Source organism: Carcharodon carcharias, chromosome 1 (assembly GCF_017639515.1).
Source record: "Carcharodon carcharias isolate sCarCar2 chromosome 1, sCarCar2.pri, whole genome shotgun sequence".
In the NCBI taxonomy this organism is placed as follows: Eukaryota; Metazoa; Chordata; class Chondrichthyes; order Lamniformes; family Lamnidae; genus Carcharodon; species Carcharodon carcharias.
In genome coordinates, this window is record NC_054467.1 from 115,706,016 (window position 1) to 115,732,419 (window position 26,404).

Here is a 26,404-nt window from a genome sequence, read left to right on the forward strand (position 1 = left end):
ACTGCAGTATGGCTACTGCAAGTCTCCTGACTTCAATGTGAGACTCTGCAGATGGCCTTGCAGGATGACCTGGAACAGCACTGGTCGTAGAAGGCTTGGCTTCAGACTGCTCCACTTCAGCATGGGGGCAACTGTATGGGTCAGCTGGCTGACTGGCAGGCAACAGCAAAGACACAGGTTGGAGTAGCAATAGTGGAAGAAGGAATGCTGTCATTCTGAGGGGTGATGGAGGATGGTTCTCCTGCCCAGGGGCTAATTGTGCCACCTTAAGTGGCCATTTAAGTGCCTCTTGCTGCTGCTGGCATTTTACCTCTGCCGTGTTGAGGGACTGCCTGGTAAATCCTTGTAGCCTCCCTGTAGCTTTCCTGGGGAAAGAGGAAAGATTAAGGTAGCCTCTTAACTGGGCACTCTATGGCCCATGGAGGGACCCTGACAACAATAACCACCCCTGCGGCAGCACTCCTGCTCTAACCATCCCCTTCACTGGGCCTATCTGACTGGTCTCAGTGATCCCAGACCCCACTCCCCTAGTTGTGAGGGTAATGTCAATTTCTATGTTCTCTCAGTTAGTGTGGGTCCTGCAGTAGCCACCGTTCCTGATTGGCCAGCAGCTCTTGGAGGCAGGCTCCAGGCTTATGGGAGCCCTGGCAGCAGCTAACTAGTTGCTGGATGGGCCCATAATGCAGTTGGGGGTTCATAGATGTAGATCAACTGCTTTTGCTGGGAGTACTCAGCAGGTCAGAGGCTTTCTATGGAGAGAGAGAAACAGTTAATGTTTCAGGTTGATAACCTTTCATAAGATCTCCAGCATCTGCAGTAGTTTGCTTTTGTTGGGAGCCTGTTTTATATGTATAGCACATGGGGAAAAATTTGAATCTTTTAATCTTCTTTAAAGCTGATTAATGTTAAACTTTTGTACCTCATTTCTGTACTGACGGAGCCAATCAAATACCTTGATAAAACTCATGTAATCTATACTTTAGCATTTTGGAACCTTGAGTCACGCCTCCCAATTTTTTTTATTTTAGAGCCTCCAGCCCTACCATTTCCCTCAGCAGCCTCTCTCTCTTTCTCTCTCAGTTAAATATCCATCTGCTTACTTGGTGCAGATCTTTCTAAATGCTGTTATCTCCTTGCTGACTTGTTAAGATAACGGAAGGTATTCTCCAAGTTATTAATGAACAGTGTAAACAACAGGAGGGCCAGAAAAGATCCTTGGGGACAAAAAAACAAAAGATCCTTGGAGACTTCACCTGTCACCACTTTGAGTGACTATTTACTTTTGGTTCCTTTTCCCAACCCAGTTTGCTGATGACACAAAGATAGGTAGGAAAGTAAGTTGTGAAGAGGACGTAAAGAAACTACAAGGTGACATAGGTTAAGTGAGTGAGCAAAGATCTGACAAATGGAGTATAATGCAATTTCCTCTACGTTGGGGAGACTAAGCGCAGATAGGGTCACTGCTTTACAGAACACCTTCGCTCAGCCTGCAAGCATGAGTCAGACCTTCCTGCCGCTTGCCACTTCAACACACCATCCTGCTCTCATGCCCACATCTTTGTCCTTGGGCTGCTGCAATGTTGCATTGAAGCCCAACGCAAACTGGAGGAACAGCACCTCGTCTTCCGATTAGGCATCTTACAGCCTTTAGGACTTAACATTGATTTCAACAACTTCAGACCATGAACTCTGTCCTCCCTCTTGACCCCATTTTTAATCCAATTTTTATTTTTATTTTATTCTTTTATTTACTTGTTCATTTTTAAAGCCTTTTTTCCCCAAACCACCGCCCCCCCCCGCCCCCAACACTCCCCCACAGGACCAAATGTCACTTTTTTTTAATGTTTTGCTTTCACAGAGTGCTGACCCTTGTTCTGCTGTTGACACTTTCTGCTATATTACCTTTATAACATTATCAGCGCCTTCTTTAATCTTTACCACTACCATTAACACTCACTTTTGTCTTGTGTCCATGACATCTTTGCCAATCTCTCCTTAGCTGTCACTTATCCCTGACCTTCTATCTTGTTCCACCTGCTCCACACCCTCTTAAACAGTATAAAATCCATCATATTTCTACTTCTGTTTAGCTCTGAAGAAGTCATTCTGACTCAACGTTAACACTTTCCCCACAGATGCTGCCAGCCCTTCTGAGTTTTTCCAGCATTTTCTGTTTTTATTTCAGATTTCCAGCATCTGTAGTGTTTTGCTTTTATCTTATTTCTCTTCTAAAGTCCGACAGTAACTTGTGACAGCACATGCATAGTTAAATTCTGAAAACGACAAGTTGCTGTAAATGGTTCTATGATTCTCCATCAGGTATGCTGTTGATGCCCCAACAGACTGCAATTAATTCGAAATCATTGAACAAGAACTTGCTCTTTTATACTAATAGTCTCGCTGTAAAAACCCTCGTTGAATGAGGGTTTTAAACTGTCTGCTAAGTGCATGATTACTGCTGCATAACCTGCCTGACCCTGAAAAACTAATTTGATATTTGTAGAACTTCCTCCGTTTTAAAATTCCATATATTTCTTTTTAAAAGTTTGCTATCTGGGAGAACACTTCAATGTGATGGGCTGCTTACACTGCTTGATGAAGCTAGATGCTTGGACATACATTACTTGGCACCAGATTCAAACTAATGATAGGAAAGGGAAGTCAATGCTACAGAGATTGCTAGACCTTTGCGAGCAGCTTTCTTTGAGGGCAGTGGCTAGCGCTGTTGATTTTCCTTTGACAGCAAAATCTGGGACCTGGATTAACTGGTTGTTCATTTGATTGACATTTGAGAGCCAATACCTTGTGCAAAGTGGCTGTTGCATTTGCTTATATAATTGTAACTGTGTTTGAAAATAACTTTTTTTTAATTCATTCATGGGATGTGGTCTTCACCGGCTAGGCCAGCATTTATTGCCCATCCCTAATTGCCCTTGAGAAGGTGGTGGTGAGCTGCCTTCTTGAACCGCTGTAGTCCACGTGGTGTAGTTACACCCACAGTTCTGTTAGGAAGGGAGTTCCAGGATTTTGACCCAGCGACAGTGAAGGAACAGCGATATGTTTCCAAGTTAGGATGGTGTGTAACTTGGAGGGGAACTTCCAGGTGGTGGTGTTCCCATCTAACTGCTGCCCTTGTCCTTCTGGGTGGTAGTGGTTGTAGGTTTGGAAGGTGCTGTCTAAGGACCCTTGGTGAATTCCTGCAGTTGGTACACACTGCTGCCACTGTGCATTGGTGGTGGAGGGCATGAATGTTTGTGGATATGGTGCCAACCAAATGGACTGCTTTGTCCTGGACAGTGTCCAGCTTCTTGAGTGTTGTAGGAGCTGCACTCATCCAGGCAAGTGGGGAGTATTCCATCACATTCCTGACTTGTAGATGGTGGACAGGCTTTGGGGAGTCAGGAGGTGTGTTACTCATCGCATGATTCCTAACCTCTGACCTGCTCTTGTAGCCACAGTATTTATATGGCTAGTCCAGTTCAGTTTCTGGTCAATGGTAACCCCCAGGCTGTTGTTAGTGGGGGATTCTGTGATGGTAATGCCCTTGAACCCCAATTGGCGATGGTTGGATTTTCTCTTGTTGGAGATGGTCATTGCCTGACACTTGTGTGGCTTGAATATTGTCCAGGTCTTGCTGCATTTGGACATGGACTGCTTCAGTATCTGAGGAGTCACAAATGATGCTGAACAACCCCACTTCTGACTTTCTGATGTTAGGAAGGTCATTGATGAAGCAGCTGAAGATGGTTGGGCCTAGGACACTACCCTGAGAAACTCCTGCAGCTGTGTCCTGGAGCTGAGATGACTGACCTCGAACAACCACAACCATCTTCCTTTGTGCTAGGTGCGACTCCAGTCAGTGGAGACTTTTTCCCCCTGATTCCCATTGACTCCAGTTTTACTAGGGCTCCTTGATGCCACACTTGGCGAAGTGCTGCCTTGATGTCAAGGGCAGTCACTCTCACCTCACCTTGGGAGTTCAGCTCTTTTGTCCATGTTTGAACCAAGGCTGTAATGAGGTCAGGAGCTGAGTGTCCCTGGTGGAACTCAAACTCAGTATCAGTGAGCAAGTTACCGCTAAGCGAGTGCCACTTGATAGTACTGTTGATGACCCCTTCCATTACTTTACTGATGATCAAGGGTAGACTGATGGGGCGGTAATTGGCTGGGTGGGACTTGTCCTGCTTTGTGTGTTCAGGACATACCTGGGCAATGTTCCACATAGCCAAGTAGATGCCAGTGTTGTAGCTGCACTGGAACAGCTTGGCTAGGGGTGTGGCAAGTTCTGGAGCACACGTCTCAAGTACTATTGCTGGAATGTTGTCAGGGCCCTTAGCCTTTGCAGTATCCAGTGCCTTCAACCACTTTTCTTGATTTCATGTGGAGTGAATCGAATTGGCTGAAAATTGGCATCTGTGATGCTGGGGACCTCCGGAGGAAGCCGAGATGGATCATCCACTCGGCACTTCTGGCTGAAGATTGTTGCTAATGATTCAGCCTTATCTTTTGCACTGCTGTGCTGGGCTCCTCCATCATTAAGGATGCGGATGTAAACACAAGACAACATTTGCTTGATTCTGTAATGCCAATAATGTCCATAGTTTAACTGTACTTCTAATGTCAAATTTATATTCCATTATACTTTATTCCATGCATTTGTAACAGAGCATTTGTTTCACTCTGAATACCTTCACCAGCTTAATCTTTTTAACTATATTGTCATTTCTACTTTAATACTACCTTCAGATCAGCTGCAATTGTTAATGCATTATCCCTTCCTCTGTCAAGCTCATTTCAATGTATCCCAATTATAATCGATAGGTTTAATATGAATAATACTCCCCTCCCTCACCACCTAACTCCGTATTTTGCTTCTTTAATTAGTGCTCATTGAGGTAACCCTAGTCACCAGGTCCAGGCCACAGGCAGTTGGCACAAAGAATCAACCATTTTCCTCTTGTCTTTGTCTGTAGTCCAAACACAATTTTTTTTGGGATGGAGATGGATTAGTAATGGATAGGGTTTAAGTACCAGCTCTTGGTTAATAGTCAAAAGAGGAAAAAAGCACTTAATTTTATATCAAAAGCAAGAACAGCAACAATCTGGACAACTTTTACCTGATGAGATAGTTATATTAAATGAAAGATGTTTTGTTGCAAGTAAAAATGCCATTTGAGTGATGGGCTGTTTTGAATTCTGCATTTTTAATTGAGTGATCAAAACTTAATGGGCAGAATTTTGCCCTTGATGGGCGGGTGGGCTCCACTGGCTGGGCGACGGGCGGGCAGCCGATTGCCGCTGCCGAAACGGGCCCGCAGCCATTTTGAGTGGGCGGGCCAATTAAGGCCTGGCCAGTGGGCCTACCCCCACCCGCTTCCTGTGTGGGTGGGGGGAGATTCCCCAACTGCCAGAGTGCGCTCTTTCATGCATGCGCACGCTGCTCCCTGAGACTAAGTTCTGCCTCAGGGAGAGCGCTGAAAGTTTTTGAAAGTTAAAAAATAGAAAAATAAAAAAATTATTAACATATCACCCTCACGTGACAATGTCGCATGAGATGGGACATGTTAATAAATATAACAAACTTTATTAAAGTTTTTAAAAACCGACATGAAACCTCATCCCGCCGGTGGATGAGGTTTCTTGTTTTTTCAGAAGGCCGCTGGGGCTCCTGGCCTGCCCGCCAACCTTAAGTTTGGACAGGCAGGGCCTTTAATTGATTTAACTATCCTGTCAATGGCCTCAATTGGCCATTGACATGTCGGTGGGAGGACAGCTGATTGTGCTTCCCCCCCCCCCCCCCATCTTCCTGAATATTTAAATGGGTTGGGATGACATCGGGGTTTCCCCCTAACATCATCCCACGTCATTTTCGCTTCAGCGAGCAGTCCCTGCCCCCAGCTCGCCGATGGAAAAATTCTGCCCAATAAGTCTGTATGTCTGTCTACTTTCCATATACTGCCAACTATCACATGCTAAGGTACCAACAGATCCTAGAAAGATCCTAGAGTTAATTCATATGTTATCCATAAGCAGCAACACAGTGAAGAACTGCAAGTTGTGTTTTCTTTGCACCTGTATCCCAGATAATGAAACTGTGACTGACTTGCAGATAATCCCTATCGAAGGGGAGAAACCTATGAATGGTGAACCACAAAAGAAATTTGAAGAGATCCTTCCTGAAATAATAATTTCAAGGTATGTGTTTATGTTTTAGAATTACTCTTTAATAACTTTCAAGCAATTTTTTTTAAAAATGAAGAAAATCATTGCTGGATAATGAAGTGCTTTTCAACACCTGCATTGAGCCCTTAATTATAGTGCAGGGGAGATGCAGAGTAAAGTTCCCATTACTCTAGTATTGTTTAATAAAAATCACTAAGCAATTACCCCATTTTAGCCACATACACTAATTTTAGTTAAAAGTGCATTTTTAATGAACAAACATCTTTCACCAAAGTTTGAAATTCTGATAAAGCACATTTTAGTGCAGCTTCTAAGTTTTGTCTAGCAATTGCAAGCACTTCATCAGTGTGATTGCTGAGAATATTGGCCTGCTTGTTAAGGTGAACAAGACCTGCCCTCCACAGAATGTGGATTTGTTATTAAATTTGTTTGTTATTTGTTAATAAATGTTATTAAATTGCTTGTTGAACAATCCTGAGTGCGCTAATAGCTATGCTGACAGCCAATTTAAGGGCTTGTGATGTGGCTCATTTACGCTTGCTAGAAGTGACACACATTTGTATGCGGGCACCTCTTCTCTGTAAACAAAAGGAGTATGTTCAAGCCTTGTGCCTTTTTTGAATTACCTGGGAGCTTGGGGAGACTATAGTTCCCCATTGTTTTCTCCATGGCAAAGTCTCGGCCAATCAGAGTCGACCTGCCAACCAATCAGCACCTTTTCTCCTGTAGTACGAATTGCGATTGTTTGAAGTTGGCATTCTTGCATTTGTCCTAATGATTGCAAGGTAAAAAGCTTCGGCAATATATCTCTTTTCAGCAATATTCAAGTTCTGTACTACCAAACGACTGTTGGTATAGCTTATGCCCTACATGTTCATTGATGGTGACTATTGCTGTTTTTTAAATTTGCTAATCAAAAATGCAGTTACCTACATCTGAATTCCCACTTAACCATATGTGGCTAAGGTATTGAATAACATTGCTATATTGTGTCTGACTGTCCTGTAATGTCTTCTTTGTAAAAAGCATGCCATGCCATACTGTACCAGTGTAATTTCTTGAACAGGCATCCCTGTGGCCTTTCTGGCTGAAGCATTCAATTTGCTGCTGAATCATAAGCACTTTTTTGTGTCCATTTAGAACTGAGTCAACACTGCCAAAAGCCATTTCACTTGGTATTTTTATAATTATTAGAGAGAGAACCTCCTATTTGATTCAGGCAGCCTGGATTCAAAGTTACACTGCAGAGCTGGAAAAAGGTTTTAGACTGCATGACATGATGCCACCCAGTGCTCAATTGAATTGTTGTTTTCATTTAACAGTAATTCTAAATGGAAAAATATTTTCCCCTTAGGGAACTAAGTCAGCTGAGTGAAGAAAGTGAAAACTGTACAATTGGATTTATTTCCTTGCATTCGTAAGTGCACTTATAAATTTTTGATTTGAATTCTGTAACTACTGTTATTATTTCTCACAAGCATTAGCATCAGTTAATGATATAAATGTCCTTTTGAAATGGTTGCTTCAAAAAGATCTTTTGACTGCTTTTGGTAAGTAGACTTGTAAGCATTTCCTCTTGGATCATACCTAACAAAATTAGTAATTTGAAAATATGCGCAGCAAAAATCTGACAAATGGCAATAGTGGTGTTCAGAGTTTGGAGGTTTATAGGTTAACTTTTAGAGATTAAATGCCTGCCGTCGCAACCAGTTAATGTCTGATGACATCTCTATCAAAGGTTTAATAATTGTGATTATAGTCATATATTAACGAATACTTAATTGTCAGAAAATTATATGTCCACTTTGGTAACTGAGAAAAATAAAGCTCCTTGTTAATTTTTAAAAAAATGAAAGGAAACTGCAACAAAAAATTGAAATTCATTTTTCTGTCATGTTGACCAGAGAATTTCACAGCACAAAGGAGGCCATTCAGCCCATTGTGCTTAGGATGGCCAATTGAAAGAGTTATCCAATTGGAAGTTCTGTGTGCAAATTAATTACATTTTGCTCTTGCAGGGCCTGTTTACTTTTGTTTTCTGCTGCAGGTGTACACATATTTCAAAATGTTTAATAAGTTGGCCAATAACAAGTTGACTTTGTACAGCTGTCAGTATGCACTTCTTAAATAATTTGGAGCTGAAATTCCACTGTCCTTTTGTTACCTTCCTGGCCCAGCTCCACTGTGGTAGAACAACAGGAAAACAGACCAGGACCCAGATATGCTGGTGTATGTTTGAAGTCCATTACATTGAGAGCGGTATACATCCTCTTCAAGGATGTAAATTGCAACCGTCTTGGTGATCCAGGGCAGTGGAGTGACCTTAATCCCAAAGATTTACAATTTTGTTTTGGTGCGATTAATGCAGTGGGATTGGAGCTGATGGTGCCATTCCAGAGTACCCAGGAACCCCCACTCCCTGGAGCTAGAAAGAGAGGTTAGATTTTCTGCAGCTTGAGTTTTGCAGATTCCTGCTGTTCTCATATTAATCATTGCACATATTTTGGCAATATCTTTAGTTTCATCATGCTGTGAATAAAAGAGGCCACCATGCTCTACCCTTGGTACCATTTATCTGGGCTTTTTAATCTAAATTGTATTAAGTATCACAAAGTAAATTAAATTCTTGTTTTTTAGTGTGCATTGTGTGAAAGATTCTTACCCTCTGGAGTTACTTAAAGCTTGGGACAAGTATAATCAATCCAAGACTTCTGAAAATGACCGTCCAGGTGAGAACCTTAATAGCTTGTTTTTAAGGTGTTAAAAAATTTGTCTGTTGTTCCTAAAATAAATGTTTTTTTTCTGGCACATTTAAAAGAATAGAAATGTACTTTCCCAAATTTGGGACAAGACAGGAGTAGCATTCCTTTTGATGTTTGAAATCTACTTGCAGTAAGAAAATGAGAATCAAATTGTCTAGGGAATGTTCTGATTTCTTGCATGCCATTTGTGAAAGCATAACAAAACACAGAGCAAAAAAAGGTTGATCAGTCAATAATGCCAACTCTTTCCAAAGTACGAGATCAACAGGTTCTTCTATTCTACCATGGACTCCCCTTCTACGCCACCTGTTAATTTCTTCCTTTGAGAAATACCAATTTCCTTCTCCAACATTGCCAGAGTACAAAAGGTTGATCAGAGCCATTAGGGAGGAATTGGTCCTTACCATATCGGGTGCAGAGTGGGGGCCAGGTGCACCAATTTTGTGGTGCTTTTCCGGTGCTGTACGTGTGCTTCAAAGTTGTCTAAAATATTAATGTCCTTGCTGGCTGTTTAAAAAGGGCACTAGGTTCTGTTTTACTGGGGGACCTAACATCTGCTTTCAAACCGCTCTGGGAAATTCGGGTGTCCTGAGAAGAGCAGGCATTGGGTTTTTTTGGTGTAGATTCAGCCTAGGGAGTGGCCATCACAAAAATGGTAAGTATTTTTTTTTTCTTTTAAACCATGATTTAGAGTGCTCCTCAGCCCTCCTGAAGGCTGCTGCTGACCCAGAATCAGCCCACCTCCCCGAGATATTGGCTGAGGGTTGCTGCTCATATACAGATAGCTCATATAGGATCTCATAACGGATGAACTAGCTTTCGAGGTGTGACAGGCTGAGCACCTTATTTAAATTGTTCAAATGAGACCTGAGGCCCAATTTTGAGTGAATCTTAGGCCTTCTGGGTAGGATGCATGCTTTGAGCACATGATTGTTTTCGTGACCAAAATTGGGCTCTAACCAATTCTTACCCCAATATCTTAACATCTACTAAAACAGGGAATTAAATATTTATTCAGCTTCTTTTCAAAGTTTCTTTAGAACTGCATGCCACTCTTTGGAACGTCTGGCACCCATTTCTCTCAAGACCCTTATAGATTGTTTAGCCTGTTTGACTTAACTGGCTTCTCTAATGCTTTGCTTTTATTTATTATAATTTATTACTTTCAGTAAGTTCAGGAATTACCCTTCTACAACATCCCCTTCTGTAAATAATGCTGTGAAATATTTACTTCATAACCCTGTCAATTTCTAAGAACTCACTATTCTCTCCTAAGTGTTCCACTTCACATTTAATTATTCTCTTTTTACCTACAATATTTTGTAGAGCTTAAGTATATCAATGTGCTGCATCACCAATATTTTAATGGGGTAGGTTTCCCTCTGTATTTTTGGTCTTGTTGCTTGATTGGATAGGTGACAAAGAGCAGATATGGTTATTTTAAAGAAATGTGGTTGTAGCTTAAAGTGAATAATTAACTTATTATCTTTATGGGTTAATTATATGGGTTAATTATCACTGGTTTTGCTACCTTCTCAACATTCTTGCTACCTGTCACATTCATGGCAAATTAAATAGCTTTGAAAAAACTCATTGCTGAAGGAACACCTTTTTTAAAGATCAGCAGAGTAATATGAATTAAGTATAATTGGGGATAGATAGTTGTTTGATGGTACAGAGCTTGAGTATTGCAGGAAAAAAACACTTTTGTTTTGGTCAAAGCTTTTTGTCTTGCGCTCATCAGGACAATTCGCAAGAAATACCAATGTCAGGGGAAACAACATATATTGTATGAGAAGAGAGTGCTGATTGGTTGGCAAGTAGACTCTGATTGGTAGAGGCGTTGCCACGGTGTAACAGTATAAATATGTTGTGCAAATATATTGTATACAGTATAAATATGTTGTTTCCCCAGACATTGGTATTTTATTGTGAATTGTCCTGATGAGTACAAGACGAAAAGCTTCAACAAAAAAAGTCTTTTTTTTTTAGCAGTATAATTGGAGATATAAGCAGCATTCTGTCTTCCAGTTTCTAGCTCAGTCATGCTTCTCAATAACTTCAAACTTTTTGGTGTTGTTCTGCCAAAATAATCTAAATTAGATTGCTACTTAAAATCAAAAACTTTGATTATAGTTATTTTCTCTTTACTAGATCGATCGAACAATGAGCAACTTTACATCATTTTTGAATTTGAATATGGTGGTTGTGATCTAGAAAGTATGAGAACCAAGGTAACTTTTTTAATTGTTTTCTATAGATGACACTACTTATCTTTCTATCAAATTTATTAAATTAAACTGTTTCTGCAGATACCTTCCCTTGAAGCAGCAAGAAGTATACTACATCAAGTAACTGCATCCTTGGCTGTGGCTGAAAATGCTTTAAATTTTGAACATAGGTAAGAGAGGAAAACAGAATCTTTCATTGTCTTTTGCATAAAGAAAGATTGACTTTTTGTTATATAGAACGTTTCAGGACCACTATGTCTCAAAGCACTTTAAAGCTGAGGAAGTACTTTTTGAAGTGTAGTCACATGTAATGGAATAAAATAAGAAGTCACCAGCAAGTACTGTGCTTGCCATTTTCAGGGAACCATTCAACATTTAAGGGGCCTGTTTTCTGAGAAAGAGCTTGCTCTAGAATCTTGACTCAAGTGAATGTATAGATTTTGCAGGGTGACTTGCATGGATTTTCACAGTAAGGCTATTGAGAACCATCTAAGAATAGCTGAGGCTTGCACATTAAATGCACTGGTCCCAGGAATGAAAACAGAGAGTGGGTGAGCGTGGACTTTATTTAAAACAGAGTGGGTGAGCTTGTGCACTCTATTTAAAACAGAGTGGGGAGACTTCATTTAAAAAGAGCGTGGCGAGCAGCTGATTGGTGAGTTGGATTGGTGAGTATTTCTAGTCTTTAGATTAAAACTAAGGTCTATAGTTAGTGCTTAGGTCTCTATTTTTTATTTTCTCTTTCTTAAAAATAGACTGTTAAGTATAAAATTGATACTGGTGTAAATAATTAAATTCAATAAAGTGTAAAAAGCAGGGATACTAGAGTAATTAATTAATTAAATAAAATAAGACAGTGATGGCAGGCGATGTGTTGCTCCTGCAGCATGTGGAAGCTGCTGGACACCAAGGTGATCTGGAGCAAACACATCTGTAGTACATGTTTGCAGCTTGAGGAACTTCGGATCTGAGTTAAGAAGCTGGAGTCTGAGCTGCAGATATTGCACCACATCAGGGAGGGGGAAAGTTACCTGGACACCTTGCTCCAGGAGGCGGTCACACCTCACAGGTTAGATAATTCGAATTTGGTCTGTGACCAGGAACAGGAGGGTGTGACCGCAGGTGGGGCAGATGTGGGGACCCAGGGGGTAGCGTTCTAGGAGAATCAGCCCCTGAAATTATCCACCAGTTACAAGGTTCTTGCAAGCTGTGTGGATGGGAGCAGGGACTACAGGGAAGAAATAACGAACTGACCACAACACTCTGGTACAGGGAGCCATTCAAGTGGGGGGAGCAAATAGGAACATAGTAGTGGTCGGGGACAGTATAATTAGTGGGATAGATACTGTTCTCTGCAGCCCTGAGCGAGAGTCCCGAAGGCTGTGTTGCCTGCCCGGTGCCAGGGTTAAGGACAACTCCTCAGGACTAGACAGGAACTTGGATGGGAGGAGAGGGATCCAGTTGCCATTGTCCACGCTGGTACCAATGACATTGATAGGACTAGAAAGGAGGCCCTGCTGAAAGAATTTGAACAGGAGCTAAATTAAAAAACAGAACCTCTAAGGTAATAATCTCGGGATTACCACCTAAACCACTGGCAAACTGGCATAGGTTAAATAAAGTCAAGGAGTTAAATGGGTGGCTCAAAGATTGGTGTAAGAGGAATGGGTTTCAGTTCAGGGGGCACTGGCATCAGTATTGAGGTAGAAGGGAGCAGTTCCGGTGAGATAGGCTTCACTTGAACCATGCTAGGACCAGTGTCATGGTGAATTGAATAACTAGAACTGTAGAGAGGGCTTTAAACTAAATAGAGGGGTGGAGGGTTCTGGAGAGGGGATAAGTAGGCTTACAAAGGAAAAGGATATGGCAGCAGCTACTTAGGTAATGATACCCAGCGTGTGATAGGAAGGGACAGAGTGAACAAACATTAAAAAAAGCAAATAGGGTCAAAGGGGGAAATTGGTAAAAAGGCAAAATTAATGGCTCTTTACTTAAATGCACGTAGTATTTGGAACAAAATTAATGAATTAGTGGCACATATAGAGATTAATGGGAATGATCTTATAGCCATTACGGAGACATGGTTACAAGGAGATCAAAGCTGGGAACTAAATGCTCGGGTGTGTGACTTTTCAAAAGGAAGGAAAGGGTTGTGGGGTAGCTTTGTTAGTACGAGATGGAATAAGTACGATAGCAAGAAATGATCTTGGTTTGGAAGATGCGGAATCCAAATGGGTGGAGGGAAGAAATATCAAGGGAAAGAAGACACTGGTGGGAGTAGTCTATAGGCCCCTTAACAGTAGCTATGCTGTTGAGCAGAGAATAAATCAGGAAATAATAAGGACGTGTAAAAAAAATTATATTAATGATTTTAATCTCCATGTAGATTGGGAAAATCAAATTGGCAGAGGTAGCCATGAGCAAGAATTCATAGTGTGTATCTGGGACAGTTTCTTAGAATTATATGTTGTGGATCCAACCAGGAACCAGGCTATTTTGGTCCTGGTAATGTGTAACGAAGCAGGTTTAATAAATGATCTCAGAGAAAAAGATCTCCTAGGAAACAGTGACCAAAACATGGTGGAATTTAGCATTTGTTTGAGTGAGAAACATAGTTTGGAAACAACTGTGCTAAACTTAAATAAGGGTAATTACAAAGGAATGAGGGCAGAGTTGGCAGGAGTGGACTGGGAAAGAAGTTTAGCAGAAAAGACAGTTGATGAACAATGGCAGACGTTTAAGAAAATAGTTCATGACTCACAACAAAGATATATCTCAGTGAGGAAGAAGGATTGTTGGAGACTAGGGGATAAACCAACCATGGTTAACCAAGGAAGTTAAGGATAATATCAAAGTGAAAGAAAAAGCATACAATGTGGCAAAGATTAGTGGTAAGCCAGAGGATTTGGAAAGTTTTAAAAACCAACAGAAGATGACTAAAAAAATAATAAAGAGGGAGAAAATAAACTTTGAGGGTAAAGTAGCAAGTAATATAAAAATGGACAGTAAGAACTTCCTTTAAATTTATAAAAAGGAAGAGAGAGGCCAAAGTCAATATAGGCCCCTTAGAGAATGAGGCTGGGAAAATAATAATGGGGAACCAGGAAATGGCAGAGGAGTTGAATAAATACTTTGCATCAGTCTTCACGGTAGAATACACTAATAGCATACCAAAAATAGTAAATAGTCATGGAGCAAAGAGAGGGGAGGAAATAAATAAAATAACTATCACCAGAGAAAAAGTACTAAGGAAGCTAATGGGACTAAAGGCCAATTAGTCACCTGGTCCTGATGGGTTGCATCCTAGGATATTAATGGAAATAGCTGCAGAGATAGTGGATGCACTGGTAGTAATCTTCCAAGAGTCCTTAAATTTTGGAAAAGTCCCAGAGGATTGGAAAACTGCCAATGTAACACCCTTATTCAAAAAGGGAGGGAGACAAAAAAACAGGTAACTATGGACCAGTTAGCTTAACGTTTGTCATTGGGAAAATGTTGAAGTCTGTTATAAAGGTTGTAATAGCAGAGCATTTAGAAATGCATAATATAATCAAGCAGAGTCAGCATGGCTTTATGAAGGGGAAATCATGCCTGACAAATTTATTAGAATTCTTGAGGAGGTAACAAGCAGGATAGATAACGGGGAACCAGTGGATGTAATATATTTGGATTTCCAAAAGGCATTCGATAAGGTACCACACATAAGGCTACTTAATAACATAAGAGCCCATAGTGTTGGGGGTGGTATATTAGCATGGATAGAGGACTGGCTGACTAATAGATGACAGAGTTGAGATTCGGGGGGGGGGGGGGGGGGGGGGGGGGGCGGCATTTTCAGGATTGCAACCTGTAACTAGTGGAGTCCCACAAGGATCAGTGTTGAAGCCACAATTATTTACAATATATAATAATGACTTGGATGAGGGAAATGAATCACCAAGTTTGCGGATGACGCAAAAATAGGTGGGAAGGCAAGTGGTGAGGATGACACAAAGAGCAGGATCTTTAGGTTGGTGAGCGGGGGGCTGCACCCGCTCCTGCACTTCCCCCCCCAACGGGGGGGGAAATTCTTCCCAAAGAATCTACAGAGGGATATAGACAGGTTAAGTGAGTGGGCCAAAATGTGGCAGCTGGAATATAATGTGGAAAAGTGTGAGGTTATGCACTTTGGCAGGAAGAAAAGTGGAGCTGAATACTATTTAAATGGAGAAAGACTGAAGAAAGCTGCAGCACAGAGGGATTTGGGAGTCCTTGTGCATGAATCCCAAAAAGCTAGCATACAAGTTCAGCAGGTAATGGTTAAGGCAACTGGAATGTTGACCTTTATTTCAAAGAGAATGGAGTATTAAAGACAGGGAAGTCTTGCTAAAACTATACAAGGCACTAGTTAGATCACACCTAGAATAATGTGAACAATTTTGGTCTTTTTTTTAAAAATTCATTTATGGAATGTGGGCTTCGCTGGCTGGGCCAGCATTTATTGCCCATCCCGAGTTGCCCTTGAGAAGGTGGCGGTGAGCTGCCTTCTTAAACCGACGCAGTCCATGTGGTGTAGGTGCATCCATAGTGCTGTTAGGGAGGGAGTTCCAGGATTTTGATCCAGCAATAGTGAAGGAACAGCGATATATTTTCAAGTCAGGATGGTGAATAACTTGGAGGGGAACCTCCAGGTGGTGGTGTTCCCATCTATCTGCTGCCCTTGTCGTTCTAGGTGGTAGTGGTCGTGGGTTTGGAAGGTGCTGTCTAAGGAGCCTTGGTGAATTCCTGCAGTGCATCTTGTAGATGGTACACACTGCTGCTGCTTTGCATTGGTGGTGGAGGGATTGAATGTTTGTGGGTGCCAGTCAAGCAGGTGTCCAGCTTCTTCAGTGTTGTGGGAGGTGCGCTCATCCAGGCAAGTGGGGAGTATTCAATCACGCTTGTACATAACTTGTGCCTTGTAGATGGTGGACAGGTTTTGGGGAATCAGGAGGTGAGTTACTCGTCGCACGATTCCTAGCCTCTGACCTGTTCTTGTAGCCACGGTATTTATATGCCTAGTTCAGTTCAGTTTCCTGTCGATGGTTATCCCCAGGGTGTTGATATTTGGGGATTCAGTGATGGTTATGCCATTGAACATCTTGGGGCAATGGTTGGATTCTCTCTTGTTGGAGATGGTCATTGCCTGACACTAGTGTGGCACGAATGTTACTTGCCACTTGTCAGCCCAAGCCTGGATATTGTTCAGGTCTTGCCGCATTTGGACATGGACTGCTTCAGTATCTGAGGAGCCGTAAATGATGCTGAACACTGTGCAATCATTAGCAAACACTCCTACTTCTAACCTTATGATGGAAGGGAAGTCTTTGATGAAGCAGCTGAAGATGGTTTGGCTTAGGACACTACCCTGAGGAACTCCTGCAGTGATGTCCTGGAGCTGAGATGACTGACCTCCAACAACAACAACCATCTTCCTTTGTGCTAGGTGTGACTCCAACCAGCGGAGAGTTTTCCCCCTGATTCCCATTGACTCCAGTTTTGCTAGGGCTCCTTGGTGCCACACTTTGTCAAATGCTTCCTTGATGTCAAGGGCAGTCACTCTCACCTCACCTTGGAAGTTCAGCTCTTTTGTCCATGCTTGAACCAATGCTGTAACGAGGTCAGGAGCTAAGTGTCCCTGGCGGAACCTAAACTGGGCATCAGTGAGCAGGTTATTGCTATGCAAGTGCCACTTGACCCCTTCCATTACCTTACTGATAATCGGGAGTAGACTGATGGGGCGGTAATTGGCTGGGTTGGATTTGCTCTGTTATTCGTGTGCAGGACATACCTGGTGTTGACTCTGCCTATGAGTGCAACTGACGTATGGACAAATAAGTCTTACTAACGGTAGTTTGTTTCAAGTCGACTTTATTATATCACACAGATTTATTCAAAGCGCTTTACCACAATAACTCTCAAAGCTTACACAGTTTGGAATGTAATGATACTACCTGTTCAAGGAGAGGTGATCAGTCTCTGGCTTGGCGGTAGATCTTGTCACTGAGTCCCTGACTCAGGGTCCACTTTGCAAGGGTTGTTCCTGCAGGTCTTCGCTGTCGATGTCTCAGAAGTCCCTTCTATAAAGTTGCACCCAGCATTGAGAACGTTCTTAATCACATACCCATGTGAGTCATAGTCATCGGTTTACTTAGCGATGTGTAAAACAGGTTACATCTGTTACATTGTTCCTTTGTGATTAAGTTAGTTTCTCATTTGTGCTGACTCATCCAATGGAGGGGGGGTACCTTCTGTTCCTTGCAATCAACCGCCCCTTCCCCTTTTGCTGATAGTGCGCAGGAATGGAATGTGCACTGCTTCTTTGTTGGCATCCTTTACCATCATGCTCCATGAATGTTGCAGCTTGCTCAGCTTTTTTGGGCCATTTTCCACGTAGCAGGGTAGATGCCTGTATTGCAGCTGCTCTATGACTTGCTGCTTATGCTGTTAGGCACGCAAGTAGTCCTGTGTTATAGATTCACCAGGTTGACACCTCATTTTTGGGTATGCCTGGTGCTGCTCCTGGCATGCCCTCCTGCACTCTTCATTGAACCAGGGTTGATCCTCTGGCTTGATGATAATCGTAGAGTAGGGGATATGCTGGGCCGTGAGGTTACAGATTGTGGTTGATTACAATTCTGCTGCTGCTGAGGGCCCGCAGCGCCTCGTGGATGCCAGGTCTTGAGTTGCTAGATCTGTTCGAAATCTATCCCATTTAGCACTGTGTTAGTACCACACAACACGATGGAGGGTATCCTCAATGTGAAGGCGGGATTTTGTCTCCACAATGACTGTGTAGTGGTCATTCTTACTCATACTGTCATGGACAGATACACCTACAGCAGGTAGGTTGGTGAGGATGAAGTCAAGCATGTTTTTCCCTCTTGTTGGTTCCCTCACCACCTGCCGCATATCTAGTCTAGCAACTATGTCATTTAGGACTCGGTCAACTCAGTCAGTAGTGGTGCTACTGAGCCTCAATTAATTTTCCTCTTGCATCTCAGTATAGAGAAACACATGGGTGTAGGGCCATGTGACAAAATGGAGAACTGTATGCCTGTTATATCGTCCACCTTAATTTGCATGTATTTAAAAAATTTGGTTGGGCTGCATTGCTGATGTGTGATACTGTATGCTGTTTTGGCCTGCATATTTAAGGAAGGATTTACTTGCAAGGAGGCAGTGCAGTGGAGGTTCAATAGATTGTTCCCTGGGATGAGATGGTTGTCCTTTGATGAGACACTGAGTAAATTGGCTCTGTATTCTCTGGCTTTCAATCTCATTGAAACATACACGATTCTGAAGGGGATTAACAGGGTAGACATTGAGGTTGTTTTCCCTGGCTGGGGAACGTGGGGGCGCAGCCTGATGATGAGGTCAATTGTTTAGGACTGAGATGAGGAGAAATTTCTTCACTCAAAGGGTTGTGAATCTTTGAAAATTTCTACCCCAGAGGGTCGTGGATGTTCTATCATTGAATGTATTTAAGGCTGGGATGGACAGATATTTGGTTTTTTGGGTTATGAAGGGATATGAGGAGTGGATGGGAAAGTGGAGTTGAAGCTGAAGATCAGCTATGATCATATTGAATGGCAGAGCAGATTCAACAGGCCGTATGGTCCACTGCTGCTCCTATTTCTTATGTCTTTTGCCCTTATGAGCCCGCCCCCGGGATCAGCCGGGAAACGGACAGCTGACCGCGATCGGCTGCTGACCGTGATTTCGCGCTGGCTCGCCAATTAACAGCCAGCCAGTGTGAAACATGCGCTGAAAAGCTCAGCGCTGCCGGGATGGGGGCGGGAAGAGGGCAGATGATGACGTCAGGGCAGATGCGGGCCAGTGTTCATAGAAAGCTCCTTGAAGGCAGAGTGCTGCCTTGGAGCCAAAGACCCGAAAAAGCAAAAGTAAAGGTTTCGAAAGCTGAAAAAATATGTCCATGCATCTTAAACAGTGACCTGAAAAGTTAGCTTATGAAAATGCTGTCCACAGAAATTTATTTATATTTCATCATGGAAATCTCATCCCACCCTTGGATGAGGTTTGTTGAAAAATGCCAAGGCCGCCTGGCTGATTTGCCTGTCTGCCAACCATAAGGCTGGACGGGCTACGTAAATTGACAGACAATTGTGCTGTTAGAGGGCTTCATTTACCTTTTAATTGTCGGTGGGCATGCTTCCGACTTTTGCGCACACCTGCTGACCGAAATATTGTGTGAGCGTGGGATGATGTCAGGATGCTTGCCCAATGTCATCTCGCGCAATTTCACGCCCAGTCGGGTCGGGTGTGTGTGTGCCCGCCCAATCAGTGTAACATTCAGCCCCATGGGAAAATTTTTCTCCAGATGAGGACAGGATCATATGTAGCTGGGATAAATACCTTCAGTTGCTTTCACCACATTTGGGAGGTACTGGAGGCCTGTTGGTATCTGTGCTTGAGCTGTTCCTTCGGGGAGATGTAAGGAAATAAATGCGTGTGAAATATGAGCGGTTCTTTAGTTCATTTGCCCATAAAACCATGAACGCAAAGCAGCCTATGTCTGGAAGTGTTGTGGAATGTTTCATTTACTGATTAAATAGAAGTTCATTCCACTCCAAGTTATGACCATTTCATAAGTCAGTATCATGCATTGCATTCAAACATGAGGTGCTCCTTACATCTTTACCAAATATTATAACCGAGATCTGTATTCCAAAATCAATATGTTTTGTTTGACTTGAATTTGGTGCTAATATGAAATTATTTGTAGCACACCCATGTTTTTTGCCACGGTAGCCTAATCTGTTGACACGATGGCGAAAATGCTATTGTACATCATTTGTTACTGATTTTGCTCTCTGTCGCTAAGCTGGCCAGTTGTGACTTTTGAGAATGGGGGTATCATATTGATGTACATAATAGAAACTACTGAAGGGCTACTATTCCATTGATTTTTATTAGCCTGTGAAGGATATGGTATGTGGAGAATAAACCACATTCAAAGAAAGAAAATGAATTAAACTGATAATGGGTAGTTAATTCTATTGCAGGAATAATTTAATTGCTGCAGTTTTTTTTCAGTTTTCAATTTTACTTTGATATCAATGTTTTTTCTTCCAAGCAACTAAAAACTTGGGTCAGCAAATTTCATAGATCATTATAAGGGGGTGGAGATGTGATGGGACAGGACTTCCGCCTGCCACTTTTTTCCCAGCCATTTAAGTTCCAAATTACAGGACAAGATTTTCAACATTTGGGTCCAATGGACCCCCCACCTGTGGAAGCAATGCCCTGGTGAGGTGTAAAGTCGTTGTCTAAAGAAAAGTAGTGGAGACATTTTTTTGATTTTTGCTTTGCCAGCTATCTCCAATTGAACTGGATGGAATTCTGTGGTAATTCCTGACATGACAAATCTGACTGACAGCCGGGGGAACCAAAAATCACCCACCATTTTGGATTACAAATTTTGGAAGTTGTGTAAGATGTGGCAAATCTGGACTCTGCCTGAACTTGTGGATTCCCTCCTGGCATCACATAGAAATCTGCCCTCAGCCCCAGAAATGTTGGTTCCTAGATATTTTCATAATCTGCCAGGTTATTTTTTGATATTAATTGTGTATTTATCTAGATCCTTGTTTGAATTCATTTTCAGAGACTTGCACTGGGGTAATGTTCTTATCAAGAAAACTGACATCAAACAGGTTGAATACAAATTGTGTGGGAATACTTTCAACATTGATAGTCATGGATTTATGGTCAATATTATTGATTATACTCTATCAAGAATGGGAAGAGGTCAGTAATATTGTCAATGCATTTTAATAAAGCCATGAGTTCTGTTTTTTTTTTAAATACTCCTGCTCCCTTGATCAATTGGACCTGGAGTTTTTTTCAGCTCATACATTGTGGTACTGAATCTAATATTAATATAGGAAAAAGAAATATCAAGAATTGCTTTATAATATAGGAGCAGGAGTAGGCCATTTGCCCTCTTAAGCCTGTTTCGCCATTCAAGGGGATCATGGCTGATCTGTGACCAAACTCCATATACCTGCATTTGCCCAAATCCTTTAATATCTTTGGTTAACAGAATCCTTTAATATTTTTGGCTGACAGAAATTTGTCAATCTGAGAACTAAAATTATCATTGACCCAGCATTAATTGTTGTTTGTGAAAGGAAGTTCCAAACTTCTATCACCCCTTGTGTGAAAATTTTGCTAATAAGTCCATTATGTGGTACTTTGTCAACAATCCATATAGATATCAACCACACTACTCTCATCAATGCTTTGTTTCTTCATTAAAGAATCCAGTTAAGTTAGTCAGACACAATTTGCCTTTAATACAATCATGCTGATGTTCTTTTATTAGCCCATACGTTTCCAAATGTCAATTAATTTTGTCCCAGATTATTGTCTCAAAAAAAAGTATCCCCACCATCGATCTTAGGTTGTCGACCTGTAGTTGCCTGATTTATCCATTTCTCCTTTTTTAAATAGGGGTGTAACATTTGCAGTCCTCCAGTCCTTTATCATCACTCCCATATTCAAGGATTGGAAAATTGTGAACAGAGCCCCTGCAAGAGACTTGCACTTATACAGTGCTTTTCAATATCTCACGATGTTGCAAAGGTCTTAACAGCCAATTAAGAACTTTTGAACTGCAGTCACTGTTGAGAAGGGAGGAAGCAAATTTGCATTCAACAAGCTCCATAAACAGTAGTGAAGTAAATGACCAAATAATCTTAGGGTTGGTTAACTAATAAATGCGCCAAGTACAATGGGGCGAACTCTTCTCCACCTCTTCAAATAGTGCCTTGGATCTTTTACAACCCTCTTGACAGATAGATGACCCATTGATTTACCATCTTATCAGAAAGATCCCATCTCTGGTGCAGTTGGAGTAACCCGAATGCTGTAATGGCATTGTGGAGATTGGAACATTACTCCTAGCTTTGCTGGGTTATGATTTGATCTGAACACTTTATTTTAATCAGTGTACTGCAATCACACTCACATATCTATTATTCCCTACATTTAATACACTGAAATGATTTTCTCTCCCCAGATGATGTTGTACACTTTTGTGATCTTTCCTCTGAGGATAGTTTCTTTCATGGTCAAGGAGATTATCAATTTGATATATACAGAAAAATGAAGAAGGAAAACCTGTGAGTAATTGAGAGTATTTAAGAATTTTTCTTAATAGAGTACATCCATATGTTTTGAAACATCACTTTGTATTTGTCACATGATATACGGCACTTGCAGCGGAAGCATTGAAGCATTTAAGATTGCCAAAATGGTGATGCACATTTTGGGAACTCTGCACTCTTTGGAGATTGGGATAATTTGAAAAGTCACTTGGGTTAAGTGGGCATAGCTGGATAGCAAAGGGCAAGTTTATCCCTTTGTGGGAGCTGGCACGAGCTGTTAGTTTGTGATGCCATTCTAAATTTTTTGCACCCAGTTGTGGTTAGGAATTATGTAAGAGGAACAGGGTATGATGATTTTGTCAGGAATTAGCATCAGTCTGGAATATTGTCTTTGGCACCTACCTGGCTCATTATGTTACCAGAAGTCCCATTTTGGTGTTATAATTTCTAACCAATTAAATCCATGTGTGAATACATTACGTTGTACATAATCCTTTTATAGATATTAATAGGTTTATTTTTAAACCCCTGATAAGAATAGTGCACAATGTGATACAGTATAAACATATGAAATATTCAAATGTGTACTGAAAATGCATCTTTTTCTAAGATAAAAGCAAAAAACTACGGATGCTGGAAATCCAAAACAAAAACAAAAATACCTGGAAAAGCTCAGCAGGTCTGGCAGCATCTGTGGAGAGGAACACAGTTAACGTTTCGAGTCTGCATGACTCTTCAACAGAACTAAGTAAAAATAGAAGAGGTGAAATATAAGCTGGTTTAAGGGGGAGGTGGGACAAGAAGAGCTGGATAGAGGGCCAGTGATAGGTGGAGATAACCAAAAGATGTCACAGACAAAAGGACAAAGAGGTGTTGAAGGTGGTGATATTATCTAAAGGAATGTGCTAATTAAGGGTAGAAAGCAAGACGGGCAAGGTACAGATAGCCCTAGTGGGGATGGGGTGGGGTGAAGGAATCGAAAAAGGCTAAAAGGTAGAGATAAAACAATGGCTGGAAATACATTTAAAAATAATGGAAATAGGTGGGAAAAGAAAAATCTGTATAAATTATTGGAAAAAACAAAAAGGAGGGGGAAAATGGGAAATGGGGTGGGGATGGAGGAGAGAGTTCATGATCTAAAATTGTTGAACTCAATATTCAGTCCGGAAGGCTGTAAAGTGCCCAGTCGGAAGATGAGATGCTGTTCGTCCAGATTGCGTTGAGCTTCACTGGAACAATGCAGCAAGCCAAGGACGGACATGTGGGCATGAGAGCAGGGTGGAGTGTTGTAATGGCAAGCAACAGGGAGGTCTGGGTAACGCTTGCAGACAGACCGAAGGTGTTCTGCAAAGCGGTCACCCAGTCTGCGTTTGGTCTCTCCAATGTAGAGGAAACCACAATGTGAGCAATGAATGCAGTAGACTAAGTTGAGGGAAGTGCAAGTGAAATGCTGCTTCACTTGAAAGGAGTGTTTAGGCCCTTGGACGGTGAGGAGAGGGGAAGTAAAGGGGCAGGTGTTGCATCTTCTGCAGTTGCATGAGAAGATGCCGTGGGAGGGGGTTGAGGGTAGGGGGTGATGGAGGAGTGGACCAGGGTGTCACGGAGGGGATGATCCCTATGGAATGCCGCCGGGGGGGTTGGGGGGGGGGGCAGGTGAAGGGAAGATGTGTTTGGTGGTGGCATCATGCTGGAGTTGGCGGAAATGGCGGAGGATGATCCTTTGAATGCAGAGGCTGGGGTGATAAGTGAGGACAAGGGGGACCATATCATGTTTCTGGGAGGGAGAAGACTGCATTCGTTGCTCACAAAGCGGTTTCCTCTACATTGGAGAGACCAAACGCAGACTGGGTGACCGCTTTGCAGAACACCTTCGGCCTGTCCACAAGCATTACCCAGACCTCCCTGTCACTTGCCATTTCAACACACCACCCTGCTCTTATGCCCACATGTCCGTCCTTGGCTTGCTGCATTGTTCCAGTAAAGCTCAATGCAACCTGGAGGAACAGCACCTCATCATCCGACAAGGCACTTTACAGCCTTCCGGACTGAATATTGAGTTCAACAATTTTAGATCACGATCTCTCTCCTCCATCCCCGCCCCCTTTCTGATTTTCTCCCTTTTTGTTTTTTCCAATAATTTATATAGATTTTTCTTTTCCCAACTATTTCCATTATTTTTAAATGTATTTCCATCCATTGTTTTATCTCTACCTTTTAGCCTTTTTCGATTCCTTCACCCCACCCCATCTGTACCTTGCTCGTCCTGCTTTCTACCCTTAATTAGCACATTCCTTTAGATAATATTACCGCCTTCAACACCTCTTTGTCCTTTTGTCTGTGACATCTTTTGGCTATCTCCACCTATCACTGACTGGCCCTCTATCCAGCTCTACTTGTGTCTCCTCCCCCCCCCCGCCCCACCCAAAAACCAGCTTATATTTCTTCCCTTTTCTATTTTTCCTTAGTTCTGTTGAAGAGTCATGCAGACTCAACATTAACTGTGCTCCTCTCCACAGATGCTGCCAGACCTGCTGAGTTTTTCCAGGTATTTTTGTTTTTGTTATGCATTTTTTTCTGTTTTGTATGAATGGCTATCATGAATGTTGCAATTGGTGATATTCTTATGGTGTCTTGCTCCACCATGTAGAATACTGATGTTACCTACAGCAGACTAAATACTTATGGAGGCTGTTACTAGTACAGTATTAATACTATCCAGTTTGCACATGCAGCTACTTTACAGCAAGGTTTCTCTTGGTTAGATCAATATTGAGTGCAATTTGGCCTCATTGTACAAATTACACTGTCTGCTGAATTGGATTAATACCAACTATCTGCCGTACCAGATATGATCAGTGTCTTAAAATGATTATTTTTGCATTTATTGTTCTAATGACCAATAATTTGTTGAAAGAATTTAGCTAAAATAATTCTTGGCTCATTTCTGCATTGACAAAGTGACATTCAATCCAGACACTTTATAGAAGATGCAACTTTTAGGCTTGGCTCAACATGATCCACAACAGTTTTTAGCATGAAATCTTTTTTAAACTATCCAAAACTATTATGGAATAATTATAGTACGCTTGCATACCATTCTTGATATTCTAAGTCATCTGTTTATCGGAATTGGAGTCTTGAAAATTCACAATGATGGTACCTTTTAAAACAGGTATTTCTCTTTTGTCTTTTTTAAATGAAACCGATGAACACTTCCTCCTTTTGTTTCTCAGGAACAACTGGGCAGAGTACAATCCACACACAAATGTGTTATGGCTGCATTACCTGGCTGACAAAATGTTAAGCATGCGGTACAAGAAAAGAACCACCAGAGCTCACAAGATACTTGAAAATAAATTTAAGGAGTTCATGCATGAATCTCTAGAGTATCAATGTGCTGTAGATTTACTATCATCAAGTCGACTGTTTCAAAACAGCTAAAGTATTTTGCCTTAATTTTCAGATATGTAAATAAACTGGCATAACCTTTAAAATAATGATTTTTAAATATTGTAAAATATCCTGTAATGTATTCCTTAAATAAAATCCCAGTGTAAAATGATTGCTTGTAATGCAGTAACAGATTAAATCTGGTATTTAATTTTTATATTGCCAAAGTGAAATTCCATTCTAACCTATTGGTCATCATTCAGTGACAGACTAAGTATGACCTTTCAAACAGAGTTTGCAATTGATTTTTAATTTCTTTCTTGTTGGCACATAAAGAAACCGAGTACTATTAATAGCACTGGAAATAATCAGTATGCCAATAGAACGTAAGATAAAACAAAATTACTCGAGCCATATCTTTTATATATTAGCCTGATTTGAGTTGGTCCTATCTTCCTCTCGAGCTTGGAGATTGTGGGTTCAGCATCTATGCGAGTGGTTTGAGCTCACATTCAAGTTGACACTCAAATGCAGTACTGTGGAAGAGCTGCATTGTTGGGACTGTTGGTCTTCAAATGAGACAGTAACATGATTTTCCTGTATAGTTGGATGTTAAAGGTTCTGAGAAAAACCAGGAGTCATCACTCAACAAAAGTAGCTTCATTGGCCATTCAGCTAATTGCTGTCT

At 41.5% G+C, this 26,404-nt stretch overlaps 1 protein-coding gene across 1 annotated transcript in view; it reads left to right on the forward strand.

The window, feature by feature from the left end:
• Window positions 1-25,852, forward strand: part of haspin (histone H3 associated protein kinase) — a 58,038-nt gene extending 32,186 nt beyond the window's left edge. The window contains exons 8-15 of the mRNA XM_041194587.1: window positions 6,110-6,195; window positions 7,538-7,600; window positions 8,821-8,912; window positions 11,100-11,179; window positions 11,258-11,346; window positions 20,823-20,965; window positions 22,239-22,341; window positions 25,560-25,852. Coding sequence (XP_041050521.1) covers window positions 6,110-6,195; window positions 7,538-7,600; window positions 8,821-8,912; window positions 11,100-11,179; window positions 11,258-11,346; window positions 20,823-20,965; window positions 22,239-22,341; window positions 25,560-25,767 — 864 coding nt within the window. The 3' untranslated portion in view covers window positions 25,768-25,852. The remainder of the gene's footprint in view (window positions 1-6,109; window positions 6,196-7,537; window positions 7,601-8,820; window positions 8,913-11,099; window positions 11,180-11,257; window positions 11,347-20,822; window positions 20,966-22,238; window positions 22,342-25,559) is intronic.
• The last annotated feature ends 552 nt before the right edge of the window (window positions 25,853-26,404 follow it).